Genomic DNA, 23,428 nt, shown 5'->3' on the forward strand with positions numbered 1-23,428 from the left:
ATTTGCAGCCCCGGCGATGGGTTTGACTAGTTTGTGCCTGGCGTTACCCAGCACTTGGCTTTGCTTCAAAGGCGACATTGGATTTCCTCTCACTTGATTCCGCTCTAGCCATAGCTTAGTAGTAGCTGCCGCGAATGGAACAAAGGCCGTGGGCATAAGACTCACGGCCATGACACACGACACAAATTGTCTTTGCAACTTCATCTTTGTCAATATTAGCACCATGATGCCACCTCTCCTCTCACTGACGCTCAAATGACAGCCTCGCACAACCGCCTGTCCGACATGCCCGTGTCTCAGTGTCATTGCACATGGCACTAGCCCCTCTCGGCACGTGACCTTTCCGACTTGCAGTCACTGTTTGGCCCAAGATAAGCACAAGCCGCCTGCGATGAGACGCGACCAGGCCCAGTACGCTGTCCCTCTCTATTCCCGTGGCGCTTTAGAGTTTCGATTCTGTGCAGTGCATGGTCAGCGTGGTGAGACGAGGGACGGCTGGCCTCTCGACCGGAAATTCCTTCTGCCGTTTTGCCCTCCAGCGTGGCCTGTTCAAAAAATTTTCACAGAGATGCACATGTCAGCCACGGACTCCCAAGGTTTGCAGCACCAAGTATTGGGCCGGGTGGCAAAGAGCATACACACTTGGCCGTTGTTGAGGGGTTCCAACAGACAGGACGCATCCACTTTTGATGCCGCATCCCCTGCTTTGGGTACCTAAGCAGTTGGCGACTGCACGACTGCGCGAGGCCCTTGAAAAACACAAACTCGTCGCCTGCATGCCGTGTGTCGATTGGCCGCCGCATGTGCACGCCCCTTGAGCCGGGATGCGATTGGCAAGCAGTGGTGCAGGTGGAGAAGTATCCAAGTGCAAGTCCAAAGTCTTGGCTTCTCCGCACTTTTCTCGACGGGCCGTGGATTGTCATGGGTTCCGACAGCAGGGCTCATCCCGCCAGTCGTCAGTCGTCAGTCGTCAGCCGCCAGTCGCTATCAAGGCAAGCAAGCAGCCAAAATATCCCACGCCTCGTCATGCCGCGTTTCGAACGAGGAGGGGAAGCTCCATGGCGCAACACGACCAGCAGCCTGATGGCGCATACCGCGCGCCCAGCGACGGCGTAGCCTCACTGCCTCACGTCACGGCCTCATCGTGGAGCTGGACCGTCACAGAATTTTCCCTCTCTCAACGCCTTGACTTGTTCACGGTCCTTTGCCGCGGTGCCAGCTCACCCGTCTCCACTTCCCAAGCGAGCCCCAGTGCTTCGGACCTCGCCAAAGTCATTACGACACGACGTCTGGCTATGCAAGACCATCATTAGGTCATCCATGTACAGTAGATGCAAATGTGCGCCCACCTTCACCACCTGTGTGACGTGATGCTAGCCTGTTGGCAATGTGCATATTACTCATCAAGCCCGCTACATTCAGGTAGCCGACCTTGGAGCCTGACTTGTTCCGACTTCCGGCGACAGCACCCATATCGATAACCGCTATACTGATACCTCCACCACTCCCTTCGCGCTTGCTGTAAACGACGGTTCGATACAGTGGAAAAGTTGCATTTAGATTTTTGACACGGCCTGGTAATCTGTCCCAACCAAACTTTGCTAGCTTGAGGGCGCAGCCCGCCACGGCACCATTAGTCTTATCGGCTGCCGCCTCTCAGCAGGGACCGACAATCGCGACGGCCCGGAGAGCACCAACGAGTCCCCGACGCTGCTTTCTGTTGAGTCACACCAGACGCGTTGAGCCTCATGAGGCTCTGGCGAGGCCCAGGACCGCTACTGGTGTGACACGAAAGCGACTTCTAGCCCGGCAATGCCAATGCCATGATCACTTTTTCTGTCTGCTTGGCCTTCCTGGATTTTACTCGCTGTCTGCTGGTCTGCTCTACTGGCAATCTCCGAGCACTATCACAAGACCGCCGCTACCCTCGATATGATACTCGCCCTCGTCGACCACAACGCTCGCAAACTCACTGATCCCGGAATTGCCATCTATTTCGCTATTCGCCCACAATTCCGATAATTGCGGACACCCCCGAATCAGACCATTCCTCTGGTACGCGCTGATCACGAACTAACAACATGTGGGTAGCCATTGTCTTGCTAAACGACGGTTCGTGAGCCGTCAAACTGCAAATATAGATCCGCCGAGCCAGACTTTGAACATGGTCAGATCCGAGCAACGCATGCGCCGCATCGAAGAACAGACAAAGTCGCTTAGAGTTCGATTGCCCTGATCGCAAGTACCAGACCGTCTCCCTTTTTTCCTCGGGTAGCGCACGCAAAAAGCCTATTCGTCTCGGAGGAGCCGACCGTTGCTACAGCGCAACGCAAAAAGCAGTCGACCATCACCTTGACCATGCAAGGAACCCGTCCTTGCACCATTCCCTGAAACGGCAGACAAGCAAACGCGTGACATCTGTCAGGCGTCATGGAACGATATTGACATGATCTCTGCAGCATAGTTTGGGGAGATCCACCCTATCGAATCCTTTCGCTTATCGCATTGGTGTCACCCCCTTTGATCTTGTGGCGTTGGTCGCCAGGCCAAACAGAGAGAAAACGGTACACCCATTCGGAAATATACTTTCACTTTATGCCAACTTCATGCTGTCCGTTGGATTTCGAGCGCGCGTGCCATTTCTTTACCGGCACTAGGACAGAATATCGAGAACCGATATACCAAGGCTTTCTCTTTCATAAAACTTGAGTGATAATACCGTTGCTTGACTCGCTATGCAAGCCATGCAAATCTCCAAGCAGCGCATGATGGCATCACGAAGAAATTACAAATATGGCGCCATGTAAAGCTTGCTTGGGGAGGGGGGGGATTATTGGTACCTGACTCGTATCGAACAAACTTCTCCATTAGCCTCTCTGCGGGGTAAAGACCGTAAAGTACCGTAACCGCTACGATCCGATCGCATGTGCAAAGAGGAAGAACCTCCGTGTCAGCATCATCCCCCTATCCTATACTGTACCTTTTCCTCGCCGCCGTCGTCGTCGTCGTCCAAAGCTAACTAAGCGGCCTGTTCCGACTAGCTGGGGCCTTGCTTGCATTGCTCCATCGCAATGACGCGGATCGTTGCCTCTGCCATGGTCAAACGGCTTACGCGTACGGCCAAACGGTGGTCACGATCCCCTTCTTCTTCTCTCTCCCTAGCTAGCGTATAGCCTGAAATGCTAAACCTGACGTGACCGTACCTATACCCCACGCACGCCGAAGAAAAACCTCGAATCGAATAATCAGCGCACCGCGGCTGAAAGAGCCGCTTTTCTATGGGCATGGGGAACACCCACGTGGACCACGACCACGACAGTTTTTTTTACCCACCCACCACGTTTGTTTGGCATGTTCTACCTAGGTATATCCACAATAATACAAGGAACGGCGGATTCTTGCAAACCACCAAACTTGCATATTTTCCAACTTCTGTCGCTTATCCCGCCAAAACACCTGAAATCTAAAACTTTCATGGGGCTGGTTGTTGAGAATTTTTTCTCTCGTCGCTCATCTAATCTCTCATCTAATGCCCCCTTGCACGCCCACGCTCAAGACCACCTATCCATCCATACACAAGGCCCCGATCCCAGAAGCAGGTTTTTTGTGGGCTACAGGCAAGCCACAATCGCGATCTGACTGCTAGTGTATCTTACCTAGCGTACTGTGTTACCGCAAGTATGTACCGTAACTGTGTGTGTCTAATCTCCGCAGCCAAGCGCAGCGCATTACTGTATCGTTTGCGTACCGTACATCTTCCCCAATGGGGGAAGGAGGTTGCGATGTGCGCGTGTGGTCACGCTTTGCTCGGTGGCTGGATGGTTTGCCTCGTCATGGTTGGAGAAAAAGTTGGGGAATTCGGTCCATGAAGGGACGGATGTCGCAATTATACCGACTGCGCCGCCGACCGCGGTTGTCAGTTTTTTGCTTGGCTCGGTTGGTGCCGTGCTGGGCAATGTTCAGTAGTGGTAGTGTAGGTAGCAGTTTGCCGGCCTCACCGCGGTAGTCGTGGATAGTAGGAAGGGTATGTTACAATACACATGCCAAATGATGCTACAAGCATGCGCGATAGTCGGTCGCAATCACAATCGCCATCATCATCGCCATCACCCGTCGCTGTCGCCGTCGCCTTCCAACCGTAGCTCTACTATCCTACCCAGCTCCATCCAACTACAGTAGTCTCGGATACAGCACTCAACCCACGATAGTGCATCTATGCAATGTCACCCACGCACATATTCCAAGGGATAAGCCCTGTTCATAAAAACTTACTCTTGCGTCATACTTTTTTGTCCAGCTTCCTTTACTTCTAGCTTGGAATGATCTCGGGCGCTTTCTTGTTCTGTGATGGGGTTAGTGGCCGGAGGGCCCGACGGGTGGACGGACAGACGGGTGATGCGCGTAGCTGAATGAATGAGCAACAGGTAGTAAGCGCGTTGGGCTGTTGGGGGCTGTGTGTATGTGTGGCGTTGAACGCCCGAAGTATGGCCTCTTGGGGGGTTTGCTGCGTGGTTAGTGTGATTACTTAGTACTACTGGGTGTGCTGATACGGGGGCTGTCATGCAGCGCTGAAATGATTGGGTTGTGGTTGTGTGCTTGCCATAGGGCTGGGATTGGAGTGGAGGGGGAGGCTATGAAATTTAGTGAGTCTGTTAGTCTAATTTCACCCTCGGGTGTGTTTCTTTGTTTGTGCATGTTGTGGAGATATGAGTGATTTTGAGGATCTTGTGTGTGTGAAGGGGTGTCTGGTTGAGTTTTGTGTGACTGGATGTTTGTTGTGGATGCTTGCGCGCATCTGATCAGCAGGGATCGACACGGTAATTCAGGTCGGGAGAAAAGATTGCGTGGGGGGATGATCAGCTGGGTAAGCGCCGGAGGCGTGCGTAGCGTACTGTGAGGGTTTGTATGTGTGTTTACTGAACTATACACTGCCTCAAAAGAGTGAAAAAAGAGAACAAGGAACCTTGTGGTCAGCCTGAGCTGGAAGGTAGAAACATGGAACCCATGGAAGCGTGTATCCTCCTGATCCCGTGTCACGTGCACAAGGCGTGTCTTCGTGAGCGAACGGGCTAAGGCATCCATCGTTTCCACTTCAGAAAGAGACATAGTGAATACAGTATGAGAGACTCTGATTCTTCTACCTAAGGAGAGAAGTTGGTGGATTACCAGACCAGACTGGAAAAACAAATGCGCCACGAAAGGGCGAGCTAGAAGTCCCAGAGTGGGTGGGTATAATAAAACACCCAAACTTGCCAATTGGGAACGAAGATGGTAAAGGAGAAATAGCTGACATGGAATATCTAAAACATGACTCCTGGAAAGCGCCCAGAACCTGTCCAGTCGACCATTGGAAGACTTTGGCAGAAGAAAAGGTAGGAAGGACGTCAGGAAATAAGATGACTAGAGACCAGAGAGAGTACGTAGGAAAGAGACAAAGGAGCACCCATCGAGCGGGTGGTAGGTGTGTCAGCAAACCACCAAGTATATCCAAAAAGACACCACCTCAAACGTCTTCTCATCACGGACATCCGCGCAAAAACGCCTTTCTTTGGCTTTTTCACAAACCCCAATCAAGCAATGCGCTGATGCATCATGTGCTTAGACCCATCATCTTCCTCCTCTGTTTCTCCGCCCACTCTCGACTCGCGATCCTGCCTCTTTCGGCAGCTTCAGCTCGCGCCCGCTTAGCAGCCTCTTCCTTCTCCCTCCTCTCACGCTCTCGCGCCTCCTTCTCAATGCGATCGCGGTTGAAGACCTCTCTGCCCTTGACCTTTTGGTGTACCACGTCAATGGGCGTAACGACAGCCTTGGGGACAATGATACTGTTGCGATTCGACGAGGAGTTGGAAACAGAGCGTGACTGTGAGGTAGACTGCGAGAGCGACATGCTACTGCGCTTGCTAGCCAACGAGGTTGCGCGCTGAGCCTGTGGTTGTGGGGGAGGGATTGTGACGCCTGGCTGTTCATGTTGGCGGACGGGCATCGTGACCGGTTTGCGGATAGCTGGCGCTTGTCGCGTCTTGAGCGCAGCTTCCTTCTTTGCAGCTTCAGCCTCTTCCATGCGCTTCAGCCGCTCCTCTCGCTTGATACGTAGCTTTTCGGCCACGGCGGATCCCGGCAGCTCAAAGTGTGCCTTTGTGGGCGCTTTGGTCGATTTTGCGTGGGGCGCCATGCTGATGCTGACGGGGCGCGGGTTGGGCGCTGAGTGTTGGGGCGCCTGAGCTTCTCTCTTTTCTCGCTCCTCTTTCTGGGCTCTGAGTTTCTCAGCTATCTTCTCGCCAGGCAATTGGAATGCAGGTTTCGTAAGTGGTTTGTTTGACTTTGGTGGCGGAGGCATGCTCAGTGGGCGTGCCTTTGGGGCCACACCCTCCGCCTCTCGCTTTTGGCGCTCCTCCTTTTGCGTCTTTAGCTTTGCGACTACGTCGTTGCTTGAAAGCTGGAATGTTGCCCTCGTAGGCGCACGACCTTTTGGCGGTGGTGGTGGAGTAGGAAAGCACATGCTGACCGGTCGACGTTTCGAAGCCAGGTAGTCCACCGTCTCTGTCGGAGCTATTTTGACCTCTTTGTTAGATGCCACACGTACACTCGTCGTTCGAGCGATTGAAGATTTGATTGGCTTCATGCTTTTGGGCGCAGACACACTTGGTGCCCTCGAAATCCTTGTAACCGTGGTTGTCGCTTCCTTTGCTGTCCCTGGACGCACATCTGATGTAATGATACTTTTGGCGAACTCCTCCATGATAGGAGTCTTCTCCTCCTCAACCCGGTCAAAGCTGCCAAGTGACGTGACATTCTCCAGAGCCTCCTCGAGCGCATCGATAGCCTCGAATGACTCCTCAAGACGCATCGGCGATTTCGACGGGCTACGCGACAGTCGTCGGATTGAACTGGCTCTCGTATGTGGTGTCATGGGCGCTTCGATGGGCATGTCGATTTCAAGTGCCTTTGGCTCTGGTTCCGAATTGTTTTCGACTGAGGACACTGGGGGTTCAGGGTCTACTTGAGGTGCTTGAATTGGAGCCTCAACTTCAGTCACTGCTGCTTCTGGTTTGGGAATTTCGCGAGACTCCTCGGTATTTGGTTCCTCGATCTGCGGCACCTCTGGTGCGGTTTCCTTAGACGCTTCCGTTTCGACGATTTCTTGAGACAGTTCAGGTTCCGCGATGGCTTCGGCCTCAACCTTTGTTACCGGTTCCACGGCAGACTCTAAGACGGGCTCTTCCTTTGCATCAGCAACTAGGGGCTCTTGGGCTATCATGTCCACGTCTTTGGCAGGTGCGTCTGTACTAACATTTACTTCAACCATATCTTCTGTCGTGTGCGGGACCTCGGTTCCTGGCTCTTGGGGTGTCGGAGCACATTGCTCTTGCTTCGATTGCTCTTCTTGTATTGCTAGTTGTCGACGTGTCATATGCACTGGCTTGGGAGGTGGGGTTACAGGCCGCTCAGTGTTTGCGACCACTTCTGCATTTTCTCCTATCAAGTCGTCGTCAGCCGATGTTCTATGGCGCGGAGCCGCAGTAGACTGACCGTGTGGGAGGGCTTTGGTGTCATCTTGGTCGGCTTCCTCGTTTGCAGGCGCTTCAATTGAGGCCTCCTCATCTTCCGGTCCGACTTCAACCTTCTCCTTGTCTTCCTCGGTTGCTTTTCCTTTCTTTCCCTTCTTCACGCGGCCCTTTCCCTTGGTCTTCTTTCCTGGAGTCTTTCCTGGAGTCTTCGCAGGCAATTCCTCGTCGTAACGGTTTTGCTTTGGCGATTCATTTGTCGAGATGTCGTTGAGAGGCGCACGCTCGGTCGCGTCGATCGCCTCCTCAGCGCCCTGCTGGGCTCGAGCGCGTGTCAGACGCATTTTGGTATCCAAAGGTCCAATTAATACGGATGTCGAGTTGAATATGCAGCAACTGAATGCATAAAGCGCTGTAACAAATTGGTATGCTGATGACGCTCAAACGTTGATGCTGCATGTAAGTGGAGCAAGATCATAACAAATATCCCTGTCGAGTATAGCGGCCCACGCGCGAACGGTTTGGCGATCGACACGTGACTTGGGGGGTTTCACTCGCGAGCACGAATGAATCGCGGAACCGCACGACTCATTGTTCATTATGTCCGGGTCCGGTCTGACAACCGTGCTGGGGGGCGGCTCCCTTTTTTTCCTGAGGTTTTAAGACGGCAAATGAACAGATCCTCATTAGCAGATTGCATCATCCATCAATGAGCTTCATCAAATTTTAGCTTACGAAGATTCAATTTCTTTTTCGAGACGCGCCGAGATATCCAGAGGATCGAATCCGAACGCGTGACATTGCGATTGAGCCAGGACAGCGCGTTCACGTGTTCATCACATCCCACACTCCATCTCTTACTTCGCCGGTCTCCGAATACCGGATGTTTGCAGCCCCGCGATTGCACCTGATTGCCGTGAACAGCCGCTTTCTACCCCGCCTCGCCATGTCGTCACCCCGTTCGCGAGCTGGTACCCGACTTACACAGATATCTAAACATTTGGATTCTAAACCGTTTCTTGAATTGAACACTCCCTTTCACAGCGAACGTCATACACGCGTTGAAGACGGACAAGGTATACCCAAAGCGCCAAAGAAAGTAGAAGAGGCCAAGAAGGCAATCAAGGAAGTAACGCAACTTGCGCCGGAACCACCTGCACCCAAGAAGATGTCGAGCCAAGCGCCACACCCTGCCCTACTCATTCCTGGGCCAATTGAGTTTGACGATGCGGTGCTCAATTCCATGAGCCATTTCAGGTACGGCACAATTGCAACCTTATGTAAATGTGATACTTATATTGTGCAGTGAATCGCACGTCGGACTGCCCTTCGTAAACACCTTCAGCGAAGTCCTCGGAAACCTGCGCAAGCTCTTCCTGACTACCGACCCTGCCTCGCAACCCTTTGTCATCTCCGGCTCAGGTACACTTGGATGGGACCAGATCGCGGCGAACCTGGTAGAGCCTGGCGATGAGGTTCTCGTCCTACATACTGGTTACTTTGCCGACTCGTTCGCCGACTGCTTTGAGACGTATGGCGTAAAGGCGACACAGCTCAAGGCGCCCATTGGCGACCGACCGCAACTCGATGAGGTGGAGAAGGCGCTGAAGCAGAAGGAATACAAGATGCTCACTGTCACACACGTGGATACCTCTACTGGTGTGCTCAGCGAGATCAAGGCATTGAGCGAACTTGTCCACCGCGTCAGCCCCGAGACTTTGGTTGTGGTCGATGGTGTCTGCAGTGTCGGCTCAGAAGAGATCCGCTTTGACGAATGGAAGCTTGATGCAGTTCTCACTGCCTCGCAAAAGGGAATTGGTTGCCCGGCTGGTTTGAGCATCATGATGGTGTCTGGACGCGCGATTGAGAGGTTCAAGGCGAGAAAGACCCGACCCACATCCTACTTTGGCTCATGGAAGAACTGGCTACCAAGTATGTGGTCATTGAATAACGATCCATTGTGTATAAAGCTAACACAACCGCAGTCATGCAAAACTACGAAGCAAAGAAGCCATCTTACTTCGCCACCCCTTCTCCACAACTCATCCACGCTCTCGACACCGCGCTCAAGCAAATTCTCTCGCGACCCATTGAGGACTACTGGGCGGCACATAAGACCGCATCGCAAAAGGTCAAGAAGGCTGTCGCAGACCTCGGTCTCAAGCAGCTCGCTTCCAAGCCTGAAAACCAGGCTACTGGTATGACTGCAATCTACCTTCCAGAAGGTATGACTCCTCCGGACGTCCTACCCAACCTCGCCAAGAAGGGTGTTGTATTCGCTGGCGGTCTGCACAAGGAGATTGCCACCAAGTACATTCGATTTGGACACATGGGTGTTAGTGTAACCGACCCGAACCGACCGGATATTTCCAAGGCAATTGAAAGCCTGAAGGAGGGTTTGATGGAGGCTGGGTACAAGGCATAGGTAATGTCTCGCATCTGGAAGATCCAACCAATTTGATTCGGAGATAAGACTTTTAGAATGCAATTGAATATATCAGACGAGACACAAATAGAACAAAGATTCACTCGGCCGTCGTTCCGCTTGTGTACCATGACGATGTTTTGTGTGGCTATGTAAATCCTCCGCACTCCAACTATCCACCAACGGCAGCTAAACTGCCACCACCACGGCAGACACAACACCCACACTGTACATGTCAAACAACTAGTCATTGGAATCGGCATGTGCTAGGTTGCGCAAGGCTAGCCTGCCAAGTTATGCCCAGGAACAACGGCCTATGAGACGAACTGCTGGGCCCGTCGCCACCACCAGGTGAAATCATCGACTTCTAACATGTCCAGTGTCCTAAGATGCGGTAAGTGGGTCCCATGGAAGGATGTGCCTGGTTTGAAGAAATACCTGGATCATGTACATGTGCTTGTGGGGTTTGAAGGATTGCCATTACCCTCCAACTTCCATCTATCGGGGCTGTTTTGCCTGGTACTCGAGAATAAGTTATTGTTGTATATCGTTGAGGTTTTCTGTCGTTTTCCAATCCTTGTCGTCAATCGCTCCACTCTTTCGTTCATAGATCCCAGAGAAAATACAGGCCTACATTGTCCATCAGCACACACCATACCACAGCCGCGATTTCCTCGATTACGAAACCTCGCCCACAACGATCATGACATCTACATCCCGCCATCTCCAGCACGCCTGGAACACCGCATGGGCTACCGCACCTCCACCCTCCTGTAGTACCCTCCGCAACCTCAACGGCGCCGTAGCATGGGGCGAATCTTGTGTCTTTGCTCAAGAAGACGGCGATCCCGTCCCCTTTAGCATAAACACCGCATGTATGCCATGGGTCACATCGAACGTGTACCCATCACCCTCTGCTTTTTACTCTCCTGCTACCGCGTGCCCGGATGCCTGGACTGTTGTTGCGACACAGACGGCTGCGAGTGGGGAGGGCAGTGATAATAGATGGGTAGATGGGGAGGTGGGGTTGCAGTGTTGTCCCGAGGGGTTCCAAGGTGACGGGGGAGCGGGATGTAGACCTGGTGGTAGTGGGAGCTGGCCGGTTGTGGAGTGTGGGGAGGCTGATGCTGAGGAGAATAATATGAAGACATATAATGGCGGTAGGTGGCCGGCTTCTGCGACCCCGAGTATCGGGGCGTTGAGGCTTAGGTATCAGACGAGTGACGCGGGAGGTGCAGGACCTACGGCTTCTGCATCGGGGCCTGGGAAAACGGGTACGAGTAGTGGGAAGGGAGGCAGTGGACTGTCTACCGGTGCTATAGCAGCCATCGCGACCGTCCTCCCTCTTGTCCTCATTCTCGCCGCCCTAGCAGCTTTCACATTCTGGCGCAGGAACAAAAGGCGTAAAGTAGCACTCCTCGCATCTCAACATCTTGGCCAAGAGAAAGCGGATCGACCCTCTAGTTCTACCCACGGTAACACGAGGCATACATATTACTCCGTTCCCAAGGGTAGCGCTTATGCCGTTGGTTCATCGCAGGTCCAGCACGAAACTCCCGAGTGGAATGTTGAGATGGATGCCATGGATACTGAACGCCAGAATCTTGTTGGAGCTTACGGGTCGGCGGAGAGAGATGTTAGGGGTCAGGGTCAGGCTGAAGTGCCGGAGTTGGGGGGGTTGGCAAGGATGCCGAGGAAAGCTATTGCGCCTGTGGAGATTGATGGGAGGGCGATTTTGGCGGAGGTAGGCGATGCATATATCGCGTATAGGCCTGATGAGAGAGCTAGTTCGGCAGAGGGTATGGATGCTTATGTTGCGTATAGGCCTGGTGTTGAGGGGAGGTAGTGTGGTAAGGTAATATTATTGTAGTATAACGACGAAGTGACTGTGCTGCCAAGGGCTGTTGCAGCAACGAAATTTCTTTGTCGAGAAGGAATGCTATCAAGACAAGTTATTGGAGATTGGAATGTTTGCCATGGCCACTGGGATAGCTCTTAGCTTTGGCTAATTTTTGGTCGTTTGTGACAGCCGGATCCATCTCTTTAATTTCCATCCACAAGGCAATTGATGAATGTGGAGGCGGCCCGTACTCAGACGTTCGACCAGGTACTTAGGATTTGATAATCCGACAAAGCACAGTTAGAGCTTAGCCCTTGCTTATCTGCAGGGCCCACACCTGTTGAAGAAGGGAGGACCTAATAACCATCATGTGCACTGTACCTAGGTATGTAAGCTGTGTTAGTCTCTTTTTTTTTCGCCCAGTGATCTCTTGGAGCGGTAGTCGCCCGACAGTTGCGTGCTTGAGGCTGAAAATATGAGCGCCTTGAATTGGCGGACCGCCGTTCTCGTGCGTCATTCCATTTCTTAAATCCGGCGTCCCGTAAGTTGAGGTGAGGGGCTGTGTGATGTTTCCCCACACCGGTGAGAACTTCACTTGCATCACTAACGCAGTAAAACGTTGGGAAGACACGTAGGTTGACTGTACTGCTGCAGCACGATTGCGTTCTAATGGATACACGTTGCAACATGACCCATCAGGTTTAGGTATCTGCACATGCAATCACCCCTGGTACTTCTTCCACCGTTCCACGCTCAGCCGCTGCGCTCTGAAGAGTACAAATCCCCCAGAATTCAACATTTCAGTTTCAATCCGCCGCCTCGAAAAACATAGAAACATTGAAGATTTCATTGTGTCCCAGAACACTATAAGTATTAGGTACAGACTATGAGTGACTATGCCTTTATCCACAGTCGCGCCTCCTTGTCTGAGCAAGCCTGTCCATAATCCACCAAGCCTTGCACTACCTTGTTGCCTACCTTGTCTTTGTTATTTCCTGGTGCCTTGAAGCGCTTTGGATCCCCGACATCAGTTTGAATCTTGCCCACACAGGGCATGCTCCATACCCGTCGTGTTGAGTCTTGATCAAACCCTCTTACCGTGGTCGCACCTGTCACATCGGCTCCCCCTCGCGCCACCATGTCGAATGCGGAGAAATCAACCGAGCTTGCCCTGCAGGTATTCTTCGGTATCTTTGGAGTCATAGGTACCATCGCGACTCTGGCTGGTCTTCATCGACATGATTCGCTTGGTTGCGTTTTGGTTCGGCGCATGAGGGGTCGTCAAATCATCCGTATGTTCCTACACGTGAGACACATGTGGTGTTCATAAGCTTAACTATTTCGTAGACGAACACGGTCATGATGTTGAGGCATTTACCAGTAGCCTTGCCAGCTTGGCTGATGTGACCGACGCCCCTGACGACACTGTCCCGTGTGAGCGAAAGTCCACTTTGCCCCCCACCTACGAACAGTCCAGTGACGGATCACACTCGGAGGCTATCTTTGGATCGGACTTGAACGCCAGCCTCTTTACCAGCAAGGCTACTGGTTCGCAATAACAACTGCATTGTGTCAGAAAAAGGTTCGATGATAAGAGGAGGGGTAACGCTTAGAATATTGAGAAATAGAATAATGTATGTACATAAAAAGGCCTCTTTTACAGTGTACATGTTACGAGGCAATGCTGTGATGAAATCTGGACTGGTAGGTATGGATTTCAATTGACTCAAGGCGCAAGTGCGTGACTCCGAATATGTTCTGGTCGAATGATGGTAAAATGATGCTTGGAGGCATAGGTTTCCTCTTGATTGATACTCGGTTGGCGGCGTGGGCGCATTTTAGGTGCTTCGGGGTGTTCTGAAGTAAACGTAGAGCAGAGTGGGGGATGGAAAAGACATTGAAATCCGACCCAGGGCTGAGATGCGGCAAATTTCCCGTGTGCTTACGGTTCTGGGGAGGCTATGCTAATTGTATTTGATCGTCGTCAGCTGAATAGTGGCTTGTCTGCGCTGAAGGGTAAGCGTAACCAGGTAGTCCTGGAGGTACGTACCATCGTTGACCGCTCTTTGCTTTCAATCGTTGGTTTTCTTGACGTGACTATCGAAGAGACCAAAAGGTAGGCTGTGTGAACCTTCTCAGGACAGGTGAGAGTACCGGTCGCTTCCGCACCGAGTAAGTAGCTGTGTGTATCGGGTGTATCGAAAGTTCACTACATAAGCGCGAGGACTGAGAACTTGAAAATTAGCGGAGCGGACAACTTAGAGAGCCAAATGTGGTCAAACCCACTGGTATCACCAAGGTTTCCATCTGACGCTGTTTGCTGAGAAAGCCTATTTAAACTTCACCAGACTTTTCACTCCCTCAGTATCCAGTTTCTCTCTGATTTCAAGCCTTTACATATGCTTTGAAGAATTTGAATTGCCACCTTTGTTTCAGCTCTTGCTCAAGTGGTGTAACTGTGTTGGCTGTCGTGACCACTCTTGTGGCTTCGGCTCCCCGTCTTCCACTGCGACAGCTAATGTGTACGACGCTGCCGCTTGGCCTCTTCAATGTCTCATATAATACCTCTGCGCAGGCTGACCTCCAGCAGCAAAAAACCGCCTTGTTGAGTTTTGCTTGGACGTCACCGTCTCCTCAACAAAAGACAGCCGGGATTTCCTTGAGCCTGCACAGAAACTTCGCACTAAGAAGGATGCGACCTTCAAACATGAAAGAACAGCTTTTTGAATGTCCGTGATCGCACTGACGACGTTATCGAATACGAGTCACAGCCCCTCACGAACAACAGTTCAGTGGCGTATTACATTTCGGAATCATCCGCGAATCTGATCCAAATACCATTGGGCTTCCCAGGTAGATATACTTAGGTGCCTAGTAAGTCGCAGTGATGACCGAAGCATTTCGAACGCAGGCACAATATGATGAGACAATAGTTCAGCATGTTTAACACTGTGAGGTAAAATTTGCGGATATGACCATTTATTATGGTATATTTCCAACTTGGTAAAGTAGACATCCACATGAAAGCGGATTTAGTGTAGCTCCATGTATATCAGTGACGATATGTGTGTTACTGGGCTAGACATTTTGGAGAGAATAGACGCATGTGCCTAAGGCAATATACAAACGACACTGCTTTGAGCATGAAACAAGGACCTATCCAGGGGTGTGTATCTCCAAAACATTTTTCAAGTTGATAGGCCATTCTTTTGTGTTTTTCATCAGATCTAGCGATCATTGGAGGAATATCACAGAATCTGAAGCAGGGCTTGCGCGAAGGGTACGGAAGCTTGAGGCGACAAAGAAAACAGGAAGAAGAGCTCAGGGGGTAGCTTTTCGCGTTGAACTCAAGCGACCTATGCACGTGGTGTTACACAAAGCATTCGGTGGCGAGGGTGAATCGCTGACAGTGGCTAGTGCGCCGCAGTATGTCTTGACCGCTCGCCGGCTCATGGTGGATCTGACGACATCGATCTGAACTGTGCAAACTACAATTTCGTCTGCCATAGGAAACTTACATGCTATCTTCATGTGGGCTTCTTAAGGATGAGGTATTGACTACCTCCTTTACAAAGAACTACTATCATTTACTATCTTCCAAGCTCTCGTACCCACCTTCCACAACTCCCACCACTGACCGACCAATTATATCTGTGTATACTTCCGAGACACGTTGTACCTTCGCACGAATAAAGATGCCATCGGAAGACAGCCGCGTAGGTATCTTGCTCTCGGTAATATTTGGAGTAACCGGCATCGTCATTGGCATCGTCGGCTTGATTGTTTCAATGTCTGCCCTGCGTCCTGAGGGCTCTTTAGGGAAAAGGTTTTATGACTGTTCAAAACGATGGTACAAAACCGTAAGAAGGCGATTAGGAGAGATGCAGCCTGATCGTAAGTAGTTGCGATAAAGAGGCTACAACTCGTCATACACCGGAGCTGACCCTATCGCTAGCGGAGGAAGGCCATGTGAATGCAGACGACACCGCCAACGAGCAGACACCATCGAGCCCACGTCCTCGTCTTCTTGTTTCTGATGTCGGGTCTTCTGATATCTCAAATTCCGGGACAATACTATCAGCTCAATCCCACGTACCCAAGGAAATCGCTATCAGCAGTGAAACGTCACCTCTGCCATCGGTTTCTCAACCTTCTCCTACACAAACCATCGATGTCTCGCCTTTTGAGATAAATTCATCCCTCCAATCTCACACCCGTGAAGAAAACACTGCTGGGAGCGAAGTTTCACTCCTACCGTCCGGTTCTGAGCCTCCTCTTCTTCAGCCTAACACCTTGTGTACCGTTGGTCAGCTTCTCAAGATGCAATCACTTGATCGATCACCCACGCTCAAAGAAGACAGTGCTATCAGTCAAACAGTACTATCAACACCAAGCGCTGAGGCTTCCATTCCTCAGTCTGACGTCCAGACCACTGCTATCTCGATTCTTGAGAAGTCGTCCCAGTCAAATACGCCAGACATACCTCGCATCACCCTAGATAACGGCTTCGAGACTAGGATTGGAACCAGGAACAAAATCGAGTTGTGCGCCCTACCTCAGCCTAGCGAAACCGAAACCGGACACCTGCAGAACCCGGCTGCAGAACAGCTAGGTGGAAGAGTCGCCGGGAATAATATATAGTGGGTGCTGTAAATGAGTAGAATTTATGCGTGTACGAATATATGGCCTGCGATACGGACCGGTATAGAGGGGTTATCATAAGAATTTGGATGTTCCATTGCTCCCAGGAACGGGCGGGTGTTACAGGCGCACAAGGAGTGTCCTAGACTCAAAAGATCCCCACGCATTTCGCATACTACTTAGAGCGCGCGACTCGAATTTTGGAATTACAAAACGAATCCTTCGCAGATATCCGCTCAAGCAGTGATGAGCTTATGCTTTTCTGACTCCTCTCTATCACCGTACCACCCAAGGAGGTGCATCACGTATTCGCCAGCTAGGCCCAGACTGATTGCACCTCCAGTAAACCATGCCCCGTTCACGAACCACCACCAGCAGTTCTTGACATTCTTCAACTTGACTCTTCGAATCATGGCACCCAGAGTAAGTCCTGCCCCTCCAACGGATACAGCATAGTAGACTGGTCCCAGTCCCGCTGCGATTCCTGTAGCAGATAGTAGACCGAGCTGGACAACGGCAAGACCGGACAAGACCATCTTGGTTTCATTCTCATGCTTGAGTGCGATACTCTTGATGCCAGCCTTGACATCGTCTTTGATATCCATGTGGGCATATATCATGTCGTAAAGAACGGTCCACGCGACGTTGCTAGCATACAGACATGCCGCTGCCGTGAGGGCCGCTTGGTTGGAAAGCAAATCGATACCGAGTGCGGGAAATCCCAACATTGCACCCCAGGAGAAGGTGAGCCCGAGAACGAATTGCGGATAGTAGGTTACTCTCTTAGCCAAAGGATACAGCGTAACAAACAACAACGATGGCGTCGCGTACCAGAAACATTCGAATGGGAGAGATAGAAGAACCGCAAGGCCGGTCGTAAGCTGACCGCCGAGGAAGACGAGGGCTTGCTGAGGTGTAATTGCTCGTCTGGCAATTGGCCGTAAACGGGTCCGCTCAACGTGTGGATCCAGATTGCGGTCCCACAGATCATTGATGGTGCATCCTGCTCCTCTCATCACAAGGGCTCCTGTGAAAAAGAGAGCGGTTGTACCGAGTACGGCGGATGGTGCAGCGATAGGGGTGGCCATGGTAGCAGCGAGCAGCGTACTGAACATGCAAGGGAAGAAAAGGTAGTAAGTGCCTGTTGGTTTATCAAGCCTCATCAACTCGCCATATGGTACGGCCTTTTGTGGAAGATGGGACAAGAAACCCGTGGTCGGTGGTGTGTAGGCCTGAAGTGATTTGGAAGGTAAATTTTGAGGGGTTGCTCCTGTTGTTATGCGCGCACGAGAAAATGGCGATATCGAACTTTTCAATCTTATTAGATGTGCAGGTGGCAACTTGTAGACTGCAGGCAAAGTTGATGAGTGTTCTTGTCCTCCGTGTGAATGCCTGGTCCGATTGAAATATAATCTTGACAGACTACTGATGTGTTGCCATTTTGCGGTTGTAGACCGTATCAAACAAGGTCGTAGAAAAGCCATGCTTGGGAATCAGGCGGTCAACACTGCATTTGATGTTAGATTTTTTGTAGCACCCGTAGTGCTGGAACGCCATACTAAGAATTAGAAGGACCCTTTGGGAAGAAAACAAGAATTAAACTAACAGAGCTTTGTTATCACAGATACATACTCGATCGGTCCGATGAAGGTGAGTGTGCACTGTGGAGGGTGAAGGTCCAAGCCGTGCGCCGCGCTAGTTCTCGGTAGCACGTGATACCTTACCGTGTCCGTGCGCGCAATGCGCGGGGTCAACCACAAATTACTTTCACCTCAACCACCCACAGCGCCACCAATATGGATCCGATTGAAGCTTCGATTGCAGCAATCGACGCGCACGGACCTGGTGAAGGATTCTCGTATACAAAAATTGCAAAAGAGTTTAGAGTTGTGAGATCTACGTTGATCAGAAGGCATAAGGAGCTTACGCAACCCCGCTCCGACGCACATCGAAAACTCCATCCAGATCAAGAAAAGGAGATAGTACAGTATATTTAGGGGCTTACTGCGAAGCGTTTGCCACCTACAAGAGCTATTATACGCTCCCTAGCATCCTCCGTTGCCGGCACTAACGTTAGCGAGAGCTAGGTAAATAGATTTCTCAAAAGAAACTCTAATTATCTCATCTCAAAATAGACCAGGGGCATAGATCGGGCACGCCACAGAGCTAATTCAGGAGTTAAATACAAGCTGTACTTTGACCTGTTACACAAGAAAATCGAGGAGTATAAGATTAGGCTAGGGGACATCTACAATATGGACGAAAAGGGGTTTCTCATAGGCGTCACCGGCAGATAAAAACGAGTATTCAGTAGGCGTATGTAGGAGAAAAAGGAGGTTACTACAGGGGTTCAGGACGGATCTCGCGAGTGGATTTCAATCCTAGCTTGTATTTGCGCTGATAGATTAGTTTTGCCGCCTAGCATTATCTATTAAGGTGGCTTAGGAGGCCTCTAATTAGACTGGGTAGACAACGTTGCCTAATCAGCTTATTGTGAAGGTCGTCCGAAGATGATCTTGGGTTGGTTCTCGGGGATGGAGTGATGCGATGGACACGAGGTTGTATAGCACGATTGGTAGATCGATGTAATATACGGGGAGTTGAGAATCAAGTACTAATCCTTAGATTTCGAAGTTGAACACAATGAACCGTAAGGGCTCATTGCCTACTGTTATATAATAAGCGTGCCCTCCATTGTGGCCTTTCCCTCCATGGAGGTCGCACCCTCCGTGGAGGTCATGCCCTCCATGGCGGTCATGCCAAGGTTGGAGGGCAGGTCACGTGACTGCGCGGCACAAGCTTACCCGCTGTGCCCCGCCTTCAACGTTGTCCTGCCGTTGTTGCTTGTCCTTCTCCTTGCAATCGTAACACTACCTCCCCCTTCCAGCGTATCGTCCCTGATACGTAGATTATCCGTGCCGTGGGGTCGCATAAGAGGTCCTGTGTATAAATACTCGTGGTGGGTCGTCTTGTTTTCTGAATCCTTACAGCCTCCCTGACCATGCCTAAAGAACCGAGGACCCGTGCGTCTCGCAAGAAGACAACCACCGAAGAGCGTTACGAACGCCTCCGTCGTGTCGAGCTTTCTGGACGAGAAATGCCGTTTCGCTGTGAGCGTTGCGAAAAGAATAACCTGCGGTGTTTTGTGGATACGGTGTCTGGTCGTTGTGCGGGTTGCATCTCAGCGCGATGCGACTGTGAGTTGTTTGTTCCTGAAGAGGAGTGGGAAAAGGTGGAACAAGAAAAGCGCGATAAGGAGCTCGCGTTGCTACGTTTGGAAGAAGAGGTTGCCCGGGCTCGTCGTGAGCTGGCTGAGATAAGAAATCGTGAGCTGGCGTTTGCTCGTCGCGATCGAAAATTGTTGGATGCCTCGGAGCGGGCTCAGTCGTCGGAAAGTGGCAGTACTGTCGCCGCGTCTTCTTCTATCGGTTCTACCGCTGATCCGGGCTGGTCACAGGCCAACAACCTTCTTGATCCTTCGCTTGATCAAATTCTTAATGACTTCTTCCTTGAGGCCTCTGCCTCTGATCTCGATCCGTTTTCCTCGGCTGGTTCTTCTGGTATTGCGCCAGGAGTTGCCGACAGTTTGTGAGATTGGTATCTGGTTCCCATGTATTTTCGCTGTCTGGGTATCCTAACCATTTGACTAGGTATTCCATGCCGTTGTCCACAACTCGATGTGTGACAATGTTCTCGACTTCAAATTCGTTTTCTTCTTCCGTTTCGTAGTGGAAGGTTTTCTGTAATGGCGTGTCTGGGTGTGCTGGTTCCAAGAGGCTTACGTGGAACCTAGGATGTATTCTAGCGTCTGGTGGAAGGTCAAGTGTGTATGTAACTGGCCCTTTCCGGTTAAGAATCAAAAATGGTCCGACTTTGACGTTGTCGAGTCCTTTGCTTGGTCGCTTCGTGCGAAGATTCTTTGTGCGTAGATAAACTTTATCCCCCTCTTTAGCTGAGGTGCCATTTTTCGTTTCTTGTTGACATATGAAATGCTTTGACGTTGTGCTGTCTCGAGTTTGTTCTGTAGCAACTCATGTACTGCCTTCAGCTCCTCGGCTGTGGCGATAGCTGCTTCCGTTTTCTGACTTGGAAGTGTGCGTGTAAAGAGATTTGGGTGTCTCCCGTGGTTTGCATAGAACGGAGTCTGTCCCGTAGACTCTGAAAGCTTGTTATTGTATGCCATTTGTGCCATTGGCAGAAGCGAAACCCAGTTGGTTTGCTGATGGTTGACGTATATCCTGAGATATGCTTTCATGGTTCTGTTCGTTCTTTCTGTCTGTCCGTCCGTCTGCGGATGAAACGCTGTTGATAGCTTGCGTTTTGTACCAATTGCGGCCAAAAGTGTCGTCCAAAAGTTTGAAGTGAAGAGCTTGTCTCTGTCGCTTATGATTGACTTTGGTATGCCGTGATGTCTGATGATTCGATCGTTGATGATGTGAGCCAGATGTACTGCCGTGAAATCGTTTCTGAACGGGATGTACTCTGCTTGCTTGGTGAATCGATCGATTACAACGAGTATTGCGTTGTATCCTGTGTTTGTCGCTGGGTCTCTTGAGACTGGTAGACCTGTGACAAAGTCCATAGAGATGTCTGCCCAAGGTTCCGTGGGTAGTTCTAGTGCTTGCATCTCACCGTAAGGTGCATGCGTGTCGTGTTTGTTCTTCTGACAGTCTGCACATTTCGTGATGAATGAGGTAACCTTTTCCTTCATTCCTGGGAACTCGTAGTTGCGTCTGATGAGTTCCATTGTTCTGGTAATGCCCGGGTGACCGTGTACAGGGTCGTCGTGGTGTTGTTGAATAATTGCCTCTTGCAATTCTTCCGGTACATTGTTTCCGATGTGGAGGATGGCGTTCAGCGTTTTTGTTGGTTCTAGCGATCCGTCCTTGTTAACCTTGAGTATCGCGGTGTCGATGACTTCCTTGGTGCCTGCGATATCTGGTCTTCGGCTGAGAGCGTCTGCTCTGCCGTTCTCTTTTCCTGGTGTATACACAATCTTGAACTTGTATTGTCCGAGTAGTTCTGACCATCTTACTTGTCTGCGGTTGAGTACTTTGGTGGTCGTAAAGTTCACTAGATTTTTGTGATCTGTGTATATCGTAAGTTCCGAGCAGCTTTCTGCGTATACTCTCCAGTGTTGTAAGCATGCGACAATAGCTAGTAGCTCCTTGTCGTGAACGTCGTATCGTTCTTCTGGTCCTGAGAATTTGCGAGAGTAGTAGGCGATGGGGTGCCATTTGCCTTCGTGCAATTGACTTGCGCATCCGCCTAGCGCGAGATCCGATGCGTCGGTCTCAAAGCGTAATGGGTGTCCTGCTTGGAATATTCGAAAGCATGGTGGTTCTATGCTTGCTTTCTTAAGCGTTTGGAATGCGTTCTCTGCTTCCTTGCTCCATTTAAAGGGTACGTCCTTTCTTGTGAGTTTTGTCAAAGGGATGGCGATGTCTGAGAAGTCCTTGATGAACTGTCGGTTGAAGTTCAAGAATCCTAAGAAGGACTGTATCTGTACAACTGTTGTCGGTGTTGGCCAATCCTTGATAACCTGAATCTTTTCTTCGCTCATTTGTACTCCGTCCGCTCCTACTACATAGCCTAAGAAGTTGACCTTAGTCTTGTGAAATTCACACTTCTCTGGTTTGAGTCGGAGGTTGAACTGCTCAAGGGCCCTTAGTACCGTCTTGACATGTTCCACATGGTCCTCTAAAGTCTCGGAGTAGACGAGAATGTCGTCTAGGTAAGCTATGACAAAGATGTCTAGATGTGCTCTCAACACGTTGTTGATGAGTTCCTGAAATGTGGCTGGGGCATTCGTGAGCCCAAACGGCATAACTGTGTATTCGTAGTGTCCGTATCTTGATCGGAACGCCGTTTTCCACTCCTCACCTTTCGCTATGCGAATCAGGTGGTATCCATCTCGAAGATCTAATGCTGTAAAGATCTTTGCGCGAGATAATCGATCCCGTAGTTCTGTAATGTTCGGTAAGGGGTATCGATTCTTGATTGTGATGTCGTTGAGCTTGCGATAGTCTACACATAGTCGTAGTTTTCCGTCTTTCTTTGGGACAAACATGATTGGATATCCTGCTGGTGACTGCGATGGTCGGATATATTTTTTTGCTAGACTTGTCTTGATGTAGTCGCGTAACGTGCTCAATTCTTTTTCCGATAGTCCGTATATTGGGCCGAAAGTCGGTTTCTTTCCTTCCTGTAGGACAATCTTGTGGTCCCAGGGTTGGTGCTTTGGCAATGCTTGTTCATCTGCCACTTCCCGGAATAGATGTTCGAATTCTTTGTATTCTTCGGGAATCTCAGGAGTTGCGCGTTTCTCCAAAACTCTAGTCTGTCGACCCGGTGGCTCCGTTCCGGCGTCTGCTGAGTCGGACCCTTGTTTCTTAAGGCCGTCCTTTGTCGAGGCTCGCTTTTTCTTTGCGATGTTATTCAGTTTCCTCTCATCTACCATCGTACTCTGACAATGCGTAGGCTGGCTTGTGGTTGCGTCCGTTCCACAGCACTCAAATGAGAACGTCTTCGACTTCCAGTCGATCCGTGGGTTGTGTTCTCGTAACCAGGGAAGTCCTAATATGATGTCGTGGGTAGCTAGTCCGAAGACATCTAGGTCTATCTTCTCTTGGTGTCCTTGGATGTTGAGCGTCACTTGTCTGACCTCATGGGTGATCTCTTGTTCACCTGGCATTGGCTCTCCGTTGGCCACATGTAGTGGGTAAGCTTCTTGTTTCCGTAGTGGCTTCAGTCCGGCTGAAGACGCTGCGTGCGCTGAAACGTAGTTGGCTTGTGATCCCGAATCTACTAATGCCTTCATCCACCTCCCTTCAAGCTTCACCTGGAGCTTGATGAGGTCTAAGGAGTTTACTGAGTTAATCTCCTTGCCGGGCCGTTCTAGGCCGGGCGCTGGTCTAAAAAAGCCTGATTTCCAAATCCATGGAATCCTTTGGCTATCGCATGAAGGTCGCATTCTTTGCTAAGGCACGTTTGCCAGTTGGGTTGTTGACATTCCCA

General features: G+C 50.7%; 8 protein-coding genes across 8 annotated transcripts; 5 read left to right on the forward strand and 3 right to left on the reverse strand.

Annotated features, from left to right (window-relative positions):
• Positions 1-5,590: 5,590 nt before the first annotated feature.
• PtrM4_091220 (DUF612 multi-domain protein) lies at positions 5,591-7,849 on the reverse strand (the record flags this gene model as incomplete). The annotated part of the gene is made up of 1 exon (XM_001934431.1): positions 5,591-7,849. One exon carries the CDS (start codon positions 7,847-7,849, stop codon positions 5,591-5,593), a length of 2,259 nt encoding a protein of 752 aa, XP_001934466.1.
• Positions 7,850-8,451: 602 nt separating this feature from the next.
• On the forward strand, positions 8,452-9,930 carry PtrM4_091230 (Serine-pyruvate aminotransferase/archaeal aspartate aminotransferase; the record flags this gene model as incomplete). The annotated part of the gene is made up of 3 exons (XM_001934430.2): positions 8,452-8,762; positions 8,812-9,437; positions 9,491-9,930. 3 exons carry the CDS (start codon positions 8,452-8,454, stop codon positions 9,928-9,930), a joined length of 1,377 nt encoding a protein of 458 aa, XP_001934465.2.
• A 703-nt stretch (positions 9,931-10,633) lies between these two features.
• Positions 10,634-11,776, forward strand: PtrM4_091240 (uncharacterized protein; the record flags this gene model as incomplete). Its single annotated transcript, XM_001934429.2, has 1 exon — positions 10,634-11,776. The coding sequence occupies one exon, from the start codon at positions 10,634-10,636 to the stop codon at positions 11,774-11,776; it is 1,143 nt and encodes a 380-aa protein (XP_001934464.2).
• A 1,132-nt stretch (positions 11,777-12,908) lies between these two features.
• Positions 12,909-13,329, forward strand: PtrM4_091250 (uncharacterized protein; the record flags this gene model as incomplete). The annotated part of the gene is made up of 2 exons (XM_001934428.2): positions 12,909-13,062; positions 13,118-13,329. The coding sequence occupies 2 exons, from the start codon at positions 12,909-12,911 to the stop codon at positions 13,327-13,329; spliced, it is 366 nt and encodes a 121-aa protein (XP_001934463.1).
• Positions 13,330-15,651: 2,322 nt separating this feature from the next.
• Positions 15,652-16,411, forward strand: PtrM4_091260 (uncharacterized protein; the record flags this gene model as incomplete). The annotated part of the gene is made up of 2 exons (XM_001934427.2): positions 15,652-15,664; positions 15,726-16,411. 2 exons carry the CDS (start codon positions 15,652-15,654, stop codon positions 16,409-16,411), a joined length of 699 nt encoding a protein of 232 aa, XP_001934462.2.
• Positions 16,412-16,647: 236 nt separating this feature from the next.
• Positions 16,648-17,499, reverse strand: PtrM4_091270 (UbiA, 4-hydroxybenzoate polyprenyltransferase and related prenyltransferase; the record flags this gene model as incomplete). The annotated part of the gene is made up of 1 exon (XM_001934426.2): positions 16,648-17,499. One exon carries the CDS (start codon positions 17,497-17,499, stop codon positions 16,648-16,650), a length of 852 nt encoding a protein of 283 aa, XP_001934461.1.
• A 1,913-nt stretch (positions 17,500-19,412) lies between these two features.
• Positions 19,413-20,003, forward strand: PtrM4_091280 (uncharacterized protein; the record flags this gene model as incomplete). The annotated part of the gene is made up of 1 exon (XM_066106950.1): positions 19,413-20,003. One exon carries the CDS (start codon positions 19,413-19,415, stop codon positions 20,001-20,003), a length of 591 nt encoding a protein of 196 aa, XP_065962618.1.
• A 264-nt stretch (positions 20,004-20,267) lies between these two features.
• PtrM4_091290 (uncharacterized protein) lies at positions 20,268-23,384 on the reverse strand (the record flags this gene model as incomplete). The annotated part of the gene is made up of 1 exon (XM_066106951.1): positions 20,268-23,384. The coding sequence occupies one exon, from the start codon at positions 23,382-23,384 to the stop codon at positions 20,268-20,270; it is 3,117 nt and encodes a 1,038-aa protein (XP_065962619.1).
• Positions 23,385-23,428: the final 44 nt, after the last annotated feature.

The sequence above is a fragment of the Pyrenophora tritici-repentis genome, chromosome 4 (assembly GCF_003171515.1).
Source record: "Pyrenophora tritici-repentis strain M4 chromosome 4, whole genome shotgun sequence".
Taxonomy (NCBI): domain Eukaryota; kingdom Fungi; phylum Ascomycota; class Dothideomycetes; order Pleosporales; family Pleosporaceae; genus Pyrenophora; species Pyrenophora tritici-repentis.